The sequence below is a fragment of the Apteryx rowi genome, unplaced genomic scaffold (genome assembly GCF_003343035.1).
Source record: "Apteryx rowi isolate R43461 unplaced genomic scaffold, aptRow1 scaffold_87, whole genome shotgun sequence".
Classification (NCBI taxonomy): Eukaryota; Metazoa; Chordata; class Aves; order Apterygiformes; family Apterygidae; genus Apteryx; species Apteryx rowi.
The window spans coordinates 1406971-1419415 of record NW_020451171.1 but is presented as its reverse complement, the minus strand read 5'-3'; the positions used below and the strand labels follow the sequence as shown (position 1 = coordinate 1419415).

The following is a 12445-nucleotide window of genomic DNA, read 5'->3' as shown; positions in this document are numbered from 1 at the left end:
AGGCTCACCACAACACTCCAATAAAATGTCCTTTTTTTTTCTTTTAAATAGAAAGCTCAGCCAGGATACACTACCAAGATAACACAAACACTAATTCCTGGTCTGTTGTGTTTGAAGTCCAGACACAGTAACAGCTTACAATAGTTTAGACACCCCAGTTAAATATGTTTAACGCTAAATTTGTTTAAGGATCTTGTATATTTCAATCATGTCTGGAGGCTTGAATACCTGGAAGGTTGTCTAAAATCAAATGTAATTACTTTCCATTGATGCACATTCCGAGCAAGGCGGGATTTTGGATGGAGAAAGGGAAATGCATTGCAGAGCTGGGGGAAGGGGGGACTGGCAGAAGGGGAGAGAAGTTGAGCCAGATTTGTCTGGATTGGTGCCAATATGTAAAACCAAGCATCCCAACCCAAATTGTGCTGCCAAAACACATACGAGAGCCAAATAATAGTTTCTGCAGGCTTCTAATACCTGAGTTCTTTGGAATCCAGGTGTTTGTAAGAGTAGCAGTAGTGGCAAGCTATTCTCCATTTTTCTGTTACATGGAATGGGATACAAGCAGGACCAGGATAATGGATATGGCTGTTCATGGAAGAGTTGTGCATTTGCATACCAAGGTCAAGCTGTTGAAGGTGTAACAGAAGCAGATAAATATAACCAATTTTAGCCAAAAGGTTTTCAACCCTCAGGACTAACCAGACATTTTACGCAGCTGTATTTAGACACTAATTTGCCATAATTCCCTGACCTTCCCATTTTTATTTTTGCTAAAATCCAAGATGCTTTAGTGGCTTCACTGTGAAGCAAGAGCATGTTTTAAAGGGGACCAGGACACACCAGCTTCCAAGTGGCCCATGCATGGAGCAGGGTCATGCCAGACTATGCAGGCATCTGGATTTTGTTATTTAGAAGAGAAACAACACCTGTTTCCCATTTACATAGAAGAATTAGCAGTTGGGCTCCAAACTTGGCTGCTAAGATTCCTTCTGAATCCAGAAGGAGTCAGATGCCAGGTGCTGGCTTTTGCAGCTCTGTTGCTCCAGGATTTAGCTTGGGGTTTTATATGTTTTAGCAGTTCTAGTTAAAAGCAGCACTGCTTTTTTGTTCTGTTTCTCCTGTACTCCTGACTGTTCTTAGTTCAGACTAGGAGACAGACATGCAAACCTGGTAGGATCCAGAAGGATCTACGCAGATTCAGCTCTTCCCCAGACCAATAGGAAGGACAAGAGGAGAAGAGAGAAAACAATTTGCAAAGCGAGGACTGAGAGGTTTTTTTTTTTTGGGGGGGGAATGGGCAGGGAGGAGGGACAGGGAGAAGACACGTCAGGAGTTTTCATGAGTCAAATCCAATAAGTGAATCACGTCAGTCATAGGAGAAACGTGTGCCTTGCAGTTGGAGCCAAGGTGTCTGGACCATCTGAGTTGGCATCTCCTTCACATCATTGTAGTCTGGCCAGCTTATAGATAAATAAACAAATAAATAAATCCTACCCCAGCAAAACAGACACACCCATGTATTACACAAGGTGCCTTGAATCAGAGACATTAGCATTCCCCTGTCTGTGTCCGATGGAGGGTGGGAGCTCACATCCTGCAGCAGGGCAGTTAAAATAATCGATGAGTGTGTGTTCAATCCCCAGAAAGAGGGAGGGAGGGGTATGTGAGGGAAGAGGGAGGGTGTGGTGGTTGGGGAGGGGGGGATGGGAGGTGGGAAAGGTGCTGATTTCAGCCCTGTAGCGTCAGGATTGCGTCAATTTGGGTTTCAACCACGTCTTCAGTCTCGGAGCGGAGCTACTCAGAAGAGCCAAAACAGGAAGGGGGTTGCAAATCAGTGTGCAAAGGGGAGGACCGAAGCTTCCCCTCCCCCCCTCTCCTCCAGCCCCCTCGCAGCCTCCTCCTCCACCTTCCCCACCGCTCGTGTCTCCGGGTTTTGTTTTGCTTTTTTTTTTAAAAAAAAAAAAACACCCTGGAAAAGACTGTTGTCCGGGCGCTGTGCGAGTGAAGAGCCGGGGGACGGCAGGACAGCGCTTTCGGCACCGCGGGCAGGGCGCTCGGCACCCCAGGCAGCGGCTCCCGTACCGCGGGCAGGGCGCTCGGCACCCCGGGCAGCGGCTCCCGCATCCCGGTCAGCGGCTCCAGCACCCCGGGCAGCGGCTCCCGCACCCCGGGCAGCGGCTCCCGCACCCCGGGCAGCGGCTCCAGCACCCCGGACAGCGGCTCCCGCACCCCGGGCAGCGGCTCCAGCACCCCGGACAGCGCACGCCGCCAACATGGCTCCGATCGCGGCCAGCCGCCAGCAGTTCGGTAAGCGCGTCCCGGCCCCAACTCAGCGCCCGCGGGCGCGGGGCTGCTGCCTCTCCCCAGGCGAAGTGCCCGCACGCAGCCCCTGCTGAGCCACCCCAGCGCCTCCCAGCACGCAGCGTGTCTGGAGGAGCCGCATTTCTCCCAGTTCTCTTTGATCCCAGAAGTTGGGTGAATTTGCTTTCTTCCCCGTCTCTCTCTCTTTCTCCCCTTAGCCCCTACCCCTGCCCCACTGTAATGCACTGGGAGAAATGAGAAGGTCTGTGTGGGTGCGTTTGTGGATCAAAGAGATTTGGGGTTGTTTTCTCCGTCTCCCATTAAAGTAATGTGGCTTCAGAGTTAAATGATGCAAACACATCCCGAGGCACGGAGAAAATCTTTGTTCAAGCCATTTTTGGAATAATTGTCATTCCTTTTTTCTTATTGTAGAGAAGACTTGTGAACTGCAAGTCAAAGCAAAAGGTAGCCTTGTCAAGGATCTTGCTAGGAATATGGAAGTACAGGATCCCACTTTTTTTAGCTAAACAGTTGCATTTGATTAATCTGGGTTCGCTGAAAATAACAATGATAACAATGAACTTTTCAGTTGTGTCTTTTCTAACCACTGGATGTAGGTGATGCAGGAAGTTTCAGAAGCAGTCATATATGTGCATTTATAAAATATACATATATATATAAATAGCTTTGCTCAGAAAAACAATAAGTAGAAATGTTTCTGTACTCTCCTTCGCAAATATTGACTCTAGCCAAGATTTTGTTTGATTCAGCAGTGTTTTAATTCAAGGATCATTCCACTGACCTAAGTGAAGTGACTCCAGATTTACATCATGTAACTGAAGTAACAATTTACCCCAGGATCAATAGATAGTGTTTCCTATTAATACATTATCTCGAATGACTAACCAGTTGATTTGCCTTATGACAACAGCAAGAAATCCAGGTTGTAACATAATTAGTTGTAAATGTGAAATCATTTGAGTTACCATTACATCTTCTTTCCTACCCCACCCACTTGATGTTTCTAACTACATTTGTGACATCATGCTCATCTAATTACTTATTTAAAGATAATTAACATTGTAAATACTAAATCAATCCTACCACTGCTTTCAGTAGCTGTAGAATTAAAATATAGCATCATTTCCATTACTACAAAAAGTCAAAATGTTACCTCACTAAATAGTATTGGAAATGTGCAAATCATACTTAAAAGCTATTTAAAGTATTCCAATTAATTTTCAATTACTTCTTGTTTTCTCTGTTTCTACCATGTACAATTAAATTTCTGCAGCCCAGGGAATTCATGAACTCAGAGCCACGTGCTTAACTTAGAAAAAAATACTTTTTGGTTATGTATATAATTTTCAATCATTTCATTGAGTTCTTACAGTTAAGTATGTAGAATGATACAGCCTGAAGGCAAAGGGAAAGTGGCATGATTATTGTTAGATGAAATTAACAGGTCAGCCTGATCCTTTATGTGCTGGAACATTATGTCCTAATTTGATTTGATAATATATACATATATTTTTAATCATCCCCCTAAAAAGCAAAGATATGGTGACAGCATGTCCATTTGCCTAGCTTTTACCTGGATGAAACTGCTTTAGTCATACATGGAGGGGGATAGTGCTATTATTCTCATCCAGAAGGATCTGCTAATTATTTGCCAGAGAACCAGAACTGTTACACAATTGCCTTTATGCATAAACAATGTCATGCCATTAATATTCTACTAGTCATCCACTGGTGCAGGGAATAAGGATTTAGCTTTGATTGTTACATTGTGGGAGGTTTAAACTCACTTAGTAATGTTACTTATGGGCAAAATTGGATTTCCAATTAGTTGAGCTCATTTGCCCCTTCAATGCATGGTTGTGAAGGGCTAATGATACTCTCTATGTAACTATCGTATCCACATGACAGCTGAGGTTGTAACACTTGCACCACTGTCTCTTTATGCAGCTTTCGAGTACAGGATTCATGGTAATGTAGAAGAAAAATATTTTCTAATGTTTTTCTTATATACTCCTAAAAAGTAGTGACCCTTCCTGTAAACTTCCCATAGCTTTGATTTATAGTTTCTTAGATTCAAAGCTTAGTAGGTATTAATGATACACTAAAGAGCTTTTTCAGCTTTGGACTCACATGTGTCTGCCCAATGTCACATCCACCTGGAAAAGACACTTGGTATATAATTATTCTAAACTTTCTTCATAGACATCCTCCTGCGAAGTATTGAAAATCCCATTGAAACTGTTGAGTGTTATAACCTCCTCTTAAACGCTGTTCTTTCAAGAGATACCTCCAGGCAATTATAGGATCGGACCATAAAAAATGAGTTAATTGAGTGTACAAAGTGTTCTAGGAAGCAGTGTGAAAAGTAGATGATGGATCTATAAGTAATGTGTATTTCAGAATCTGTTTTATCTAACTAACAAAGCTCCATAAACTCAAAGCTGAAGTCTTCTGACGAAGCTGGCATTACTCACTCAGACAAAATTGTTCCATATAAAGTCAGAAACTACACATACAGGGATGAGCGATTTTCGAGCAATTACTAATGGTTATTACTATTAGAACAGGAATAGTATTTTCCTTCCAATCACACTGTGTATGGAAAAGTACTAACATAAGTGTGCCTTAGTATGGGACTGCACGTTTATGCCTGCAGGTGGCGAGCAATATGTATAATGCAAAGCATTTTCAGTCTGCCAGCCCTGCTGCTATTACTATCTCATATCAGTTTGTTTTATTAAATTATTTTTTTATTAAATATCACACGGAGTCCAAGGCACTGCTACTTATGTGTTTGTTGCTATTTATTTAATTTGCAGATGAAATTCCTACAGTGGTTGGGATCTTTAGTGCATTTGGCCTTGTCTTCTCTGTCTCCCTTTTTGCTTGGATCTGCTGCCAGCGTAAATCTTCCAAATCCAATAAGACCCCTCCATATAAGTTTGTCCATGTTCTGAAGGGGGTTGACATTTACCCTGAAAATCTCAACAGTAAGAAGAAGTTTGGAGCAGATGACAAAAGTGAAACAAAGAACAAATCAGTGACGCCAAAGAATTCTCTCCATCTTGACCTGGAGAAGAGAGATCTAAATGGCAACTTCCCCAAAACAACCCCGAAGAACCAGAGCTCTCCAGATCTTGAAAACTTGTCTCCAAAACACTTTGCAGAAAGAAAGAAAGATTCTGTATCCCCTGATAGTTTAAAATCCACCACATCCCTGTCATCTGAAGAAAAACAAGACAAACTAGGAACTCTCTTTTTCTCCTTAGAGTACAACTTTGAGAAAAAGGCATTTGTAGTGAATATCAAAGAAGCACGTGGGCTGCCAGCAATGGATGAACAGTCAATGACTTCTGATCCCTACATCAAAATGACAATCCTGCCTGAGAAGAAGCACAAGGTGAAAACCAGAGTGCTGAGAAAAACCTTAGATCCAGCTTTTGATGAGACCTTCACATTTTATGGGATCCCCTATAGCCAAATCCAAGACTTAACACTTCACTTTATGATCTTGAGCTTTGACAGGTTTTCCAGAGATGATGTCATTGGAGAAGTCCTCATTCCCCTCGCAGGAATCGAATTGTCAGAAGGAAAGATGCTAATGGACAGAGAGATCATCAAAAGAAATGTTAGGGTAACATGTTTTTATTTAATCTTGAAAAGTATTGTGCTAGTTTTAGCTATCATTCTTGTGTAATGCTGCCAGCACCTTAGAAAGAAAAGGGAACAAGTTAATCATAAGAATCATGTAGATGCTTTCATAATGGCGGTATAAGGAAGCAATTACATAAATGTAATAAAAGAACATTACAGTGAGCATACTACAAGAAATTACTAATGTCCTAAACTCTACTTCCCAGTTCAACTGGTCCAGTAGGTTTGAGTGGACTCATTTACATTAGGCCAAGAGGCCTCAATTTGTGTATTATTTCCCTTTCCTCCCTCCCCTTTTCTGTTTGAAATCACTCTTTCTCAAAGATTATTAAAGTCAATGTAAACCTTTAACTCCATGGATTTTGTAGCAGGGTCTTAAAGAATACAGGTGTTCTCTAGTTATGGTATTGGAACCTAATAGAAACAGTACTGTTGGTGTAGTAGACTGTTTCTTTCTGTGCTGTTACTGCCTCTTTCTCAAGAATTGTGACACAAGCTGCAGCTCTACTAAGGATAGTAAGATATGGGAGAAGCCAAAGCCTGACTGAAGTCAGTGGCAAAACATACTGACTTCACTGGGCTAAAGTAATTCCTATCATTTTATCTGGTTTCAGAAAGTAAAGACCTTTTACAACAATCACAACAACCACATAAATGTACATGCATCACACACACATCTCTTAATCTCTACCAAGGAAGTGAAATGTGTATTGACTTTCAATCTGATGATTGTTTTCAAAGACCAAGCACGCTGCCAAATCAAATCAATGTCTCCCAGACAACATATCTATAACTAATATTGGTATTTTGCAATTCTACTGCTCCTGTATTACAACTATAATTATGTCACCAAAATTTTGTTGATATCTTATTGGGTTTTCTGGTATACAAAATATTGTTTCTGTTTGCTTCCCCTGCCTTCTTCCTTTTTATGAAATAAGTCTATTACTTCTGCAAATTCAAATCTAATAGTTATACAGAAAGTCTTTGATCTCATCTTTATTCCATTTATATTATAGTCCTTTAGAGAGCGTTAGGGATGAGACTTCAGTAACAGTTTGAATCCTTACTGTTTAAAAAGATTTTATTGAAGATTTTTGTGAATTATCTCTATTCAACTTTTAATGTGTCTTTTACAAAATTTAGTTTTGCTTAAGATCTTTTCCTTTCACTGAGATTGTTTCCCAGGATCTAGGATTTATTTTTTAATCTCTGAAACTAATGATGCTATATTAAACCATATTTTCAATTTATTTATTTATTTATTTATTTATTTTTGCTCAGTCTACTAGCAAACCATAAGAAGAGTTATGTAACTACAGTAGAGGGAAATAATATCTGCTATGTAAAGCAGCATAGCTCCATAAATTATATCCTTTTACACCAGCTCAGGATATACAATTATGTGACATTTTAAAAATCTTATTCTTAATTCCAGTTTCGAGCTTCGTCAATATAATTGCTCATAAAGAGTCTTCTTTCTTTTTTTCTTTTACTTCCTCAGAAATCATCTGGGCGTGGAGAATTACTGATCTCTCTCTGTTATCAGTCTACAACAAACACACTAACCGTGGTTGTTTTAAAAGCCAGGCATCTACCTAAATCTGATGTGTCAGGATTATCAGGTAATGGTTTTACTAATAAACGTGCCCTAAGAATGCAAAGCAAACAGATCAGAGACAGCTGAAATGTGGTATTTCAATGATTAAAAATAGCCTAGAAATGCAGGAATGGTGTCTCTATTATTTGCAGTCTATTCATTTTATTCACATCTAGGTCAATGCTTTAATTTCCAGGGTATATATTTTACAGATTTGATCTCCAATCACAGGGTAAAAATTCATGGCATCTGTTAACAGTGGAAACCACTGAATTTTGTCACTGTTTTGAATAGAATCCATCTGCCATAAGTATGGAATGTTGTTGGCAGATACTAAAAGCTTTTATTTATGACAAAAATTCAGTTTATTATTACTGGAAGGCATTATTATTACTGTCCTGAGTTTGGTCCACTGAGCAGTAACATTTATTTGGCAACGTTAAAAGGTGAACTCTCCCAGTGCTGGAAGCAAGCTGTAACATGATACCTGTGCTTTATCATGAATGGTGCTTGTGGTGCACTATGAAGGAGCAGTTTTTGCACTCTCTTCTCCTGGTCTTGAACCATTTTGCGTTCAGTGGAACTTCCTTTGAAGCCAATACTAGAATTGCATTTAAGTGCACATTAATATTTAGCTAGATAACATAATAACAGAATAAAATTTTAAATACAATATATTAACTTCCTGAGAGTAAAACAAATGCACCAGAAAAGAACAGTACATAACAGAGGACTATATAGACAGCAGTACATGTGCTGCTGATACTATATTCTTTCACTTCTCAGGATTTTTTTGAAAGAAGCTCAGGAGAAAGTAGTTTTGGTAACCACTGAATCATAATTGCTACAGCCAACAATACACCCTCCCTACCTCTTATAGCAAGTGATACTGTAGTTTATCCAGAAGGCTAACCAATCATGGATTTGATAAAACAAAGTTAGTAGTTTACATGGCAGAGCTTCTCTGAATTCCCTCTTCTGATCTCAGTTTTATTCTCATATCACAAGGAGAAAGGAGATAAATGGAGCCCAAAAGTTTACTGCGCTACAAGTGAGCACACATCCTTTCAATTCCTTTCAATGGTCAACCCCAAAGTAATAGCAGACAGTGGCAGTTTCATGAAGACAGCATGATAGCAAGCTGATCTCAACAGACTAAGTCTGACTGAGGTCCACCCTGGTGTGAAAATATCTTGCTTTGAAAACAAAGGCCCTCCTAGTCTCAGCAGCTCCCCAGACCCTATAACACACTCAAACCACACACTTGCTCTACAGTCTCTCTTGTGAGTAAAGCTATAAATTCTGCTTGCTCTTTTTGCTTCCTTCAGTCCAATCTTGTCACCTATAATAGGAGTAAATATTTCTAAGAGTCATAGGCAGTCATGCTACACCTGGACACCCAGTTCATTTAGACAGTTCTTCATTATTTGCTGGTCATCAGCCAGTCCAGACACAATAGATATTTGGGTGTCAGTAACATATTGCATTCGTGACAGTTCTTATCCCCACTGTGACTTTCCCTTCAGCCCCACACAAATCCTGGACAAGAAGGAGGGTGAAATGGAGGTCCTATGCTTGAGGGACGCTGTGTGGCCAGCTAAACAATTCCTTAGCTGAATCTCCTTTGGAAGATGAGAGCTTTTTCACTCTGAGACTATTCCATTCACCACTTTTACTTCAACAAAACTTCACTGGTTTCATTGATCATTGGTTTCAAGGTGTCTTAACAGACCTAAAAGAATCAAGAGGAACATCCTGGCTTTATCTATTATATGGCCAGAAGTAACAGTCAGAAATGGTCATTTAAACAGAAATGAACAACAGCATGTATCCATTGATAGGTATTGATTTTGATACTTTTAATGTTCGTGTGGCATGCATTCATTCCAATGCAATGAACACATTAATTACATATATATTGTCTTTTAAAAGCTTTTTTATAACAAGTATAGAGTACAAGAGTGAAGATATATTCTATTATACCTTACTCCTTTCAAAATATTGTTAGTCCAAGGAAATAAAACCCCCTTTTTATCATCTTACCATTTCAGGTGGATAATTTTGGCATAGTGTTTTTAAATATGATTCAGTTTTAATTTCACTCTTTTTTTTTTAATACCCAACTGTGCCTGATATTAATTAGCTGATTGTTTGCATGGAATATCTCATTTGACCGGCTTCGGTAGAGAGGGGCTGCATTGCACCTTTGGACCATAAGAATTTGGAAACAGGTCCACATTTGCACTGAAATAAGTGCCAGTGTACTTGAAAGAGATGATTTTTAAAGTGTTCTCTAGCCTCACAATTCCTCTGAAGGAAAAAGTACAGCCATCATTGAAGATAATAGCAAAGGAATCTTGCAACAGTAAAAAAATTCTGAGAAGCACAAACACTCCAAATTGATTAACACAGCTGAAAAATATGGTCTTTTCCCTTCTCTTCCCCACTTTAACAGTACAGCACAGTCATAAAGTCAGGTAGATATCATATCAGCAAGCATAGCCCTATGTTTAAAGTTAAAGTGTTATATTTGCTCAATAAAAATTAGTGGGAACAATTCAATCAAGCTAATTGACTTTGGTAGAACTGCAACAGAAATGAATAACATCCATTCATTCATCCTCTCAGCACAGGGCTATTCTCTCCTTTCCTAGGCTTTCTTTGCGTAAGTCTTATTCACCCTAATGATTATCCCTTACTTGTAGAATAAGTGTGAAAAGTAGATTTCTTTTACACATAAATATGTAACTATACATATTTGACATAGTCTATTAGAATTTGGTATACTTTCAGACCATCTTTATATGCAGCGATGATGTAATCATTCAGGTTAATGGACTAGCAGGGAGGATTAATGTCATCCTGAAGTAGACACCTGCATTTGGTCAGATGAATTATGCCCTAAACTTCACTGATTATATTGATTACATTTTTGGTGACTATAAAGGGAGTTAAAGGGACTGACTGAGATGTTACCACCAAAGTTAGAAGAGATGAATCATCTTTTATAACTTGAAATAGCTCCTCACTGTGATGCAATTATGCTGGTATATTACGAAGTTTATCATTAACTAGACTGATGAATTTCTGAAGGACAGTATTCAATAGCTGACGCATGTTCTTTTTCTTGTCACTGCAGATCCTTATGTCAAAGTGAACCTGTACCATGCCAAGAAAAGAATTTCTAAAAAGAAAACCCATGTGAAGAAATGCACCCCCAATGCAGTGTTCAATGAATTGTTTGTCTTTGACATTCCTTGTGAGGGCCTTGATGATATCAGCATTGAATTTTTGGTTTTAGATTCAGATAGGGGGTCAAGGAACGAGGTCATTGGCCGGTTAACCTTGGGATCTTCAGCAGAAGGAACAGGTGGAGAGCACTGGAAGGAAATTTGTGAATATCCTAGGAGACAAATTGCCAAATGGCATATGTTGTGTGATGGTTAGCAGCTTAGAGAGGGGTTGGAACTTAAAAACATATATATATTTCCATAAGCAAGGAGCAGTTTCCTTTCTTTGCTATGTATAATTACAGGCTTGTAACTACAAGACTTTTTTTTGGAGTAAAGACTGGATTGAATTATCAGAACAGAAGGTAGCTAAATTTTCACATTAAGTAAAGGAATTTATTTTTCATTAGACTTTAACATAATTTGATTGGAGATTCTTATTCTTCTGGAGTTTACATAGCCCTAAACTTCAATAAGAACAGCCTATCTTTTATGAATAAGTTACTGGAAACCTTATTAGTACTTATACAGCAGAAGATAACCTCATTAATATATATTGCTGGATCTAAGAAAAAAAAAAGTTTACTGGGGGAAGGGACTGACTCTATAAAAACCATTAGGAAAGAGGGTAAGTAGGAGAGAATTCCTTCTGCCCCTCCATCAGAAACCTTCTCTTATGAAAATTCAATCATTATTTGTAAGTTTTGGTTACTTATACTTTGATCATCCCAAAGACTGGAAAGATTTTCAGTGATTTGCTTTACATATCACATCATGTGCAACTAGTTGTTCTATGTGTGGAAATACTGTATAATTATTTACACTTGGATTTTTTAATATGTATATATATAACATGAAGTTTTATTACAGTGACTGAAGTAGATACATTCTAAAAATCAGTGAGCAAGTTAACATACATTGTTTTGTCAAAGGGCTCCTTTATGGGTTACTACACATGACACAATATGGTTAGAATTTGGGATTTAAGTATGGCTTGCATTTTTTCCTCTGAAAAGGGTGATATTTTCAGTATTTCTAGCCAAGAGAAAACATTTATATTGAAATGAGGAAACACACATAACACTACAGTCAATGGTCTTTCACCAATTATATTTTAAGCAGTTTAGTAATATTTAAAGGAAAGTTGTTCCTCCTTTTCTTATCTTATTCTGCTGTTTAACTTCCTGAACTGTGAATAATCTCACTACAGTCAATAACACTACTCCCAACATATGAAGTTTAAAGCATTCCTAAACCTTTGCAGGATAGGAACCCAAGCTCACATTATAATCCATGCAACATTATGTTAGGCAAACTACTTGAAAAAATACATTTCACTTAGATCATTTGCATTAATGTCTGTTACTGATTGTACTGCAAATTGGTGGTGAAAATAACATCATGATTTCATGTTAGTGTGACATATGTATGTATTAACTTTCTTAAACTGTGCCAGGTTGGGGGAGTATGAAGTGTAACATACACAAGTTTAAAAATAAAACATTTAGGCCTGTGAAATTTACTCTTGGTTACACCAGATGCTTTTTTAGGCTGTCAGAACTATAGCACAACTAAAAGCAAATTACTTCCTAAAGTTTCTATGCTGATTTCTGATACGGAACTGTTTGCAAATATT

At 38.7% G+C, this 12445-nt stretch overlaps 1 protein-coding gene across 1 annotated transcript; it reads left to right on the top strand.

The window, feature by feature from the left end:
- The first annotated feature begins 2276 nt into the window (after window positions 1-2276).
- Window positions 2277-11364, top strand: SYT4 (synaptotagmin 4). The gene is made up of 4 exons (XM_026090664.1): window positions 2277-2310; window positions 5145-5959; window positions 7484-7604; window positions 10719-11364. The coding sequence occupies exons 1-4, from the start codon at window positions 2277-2279 to the stop codon at window positions 11024-11026; spliced, it is 1278 nt and encodes a 425-aa protein (XP_025946449.1). The 3' UTR covers window positions 11027-11364.
- Window positions 11365-12445: the final 1081 nt, after the last annotated feature.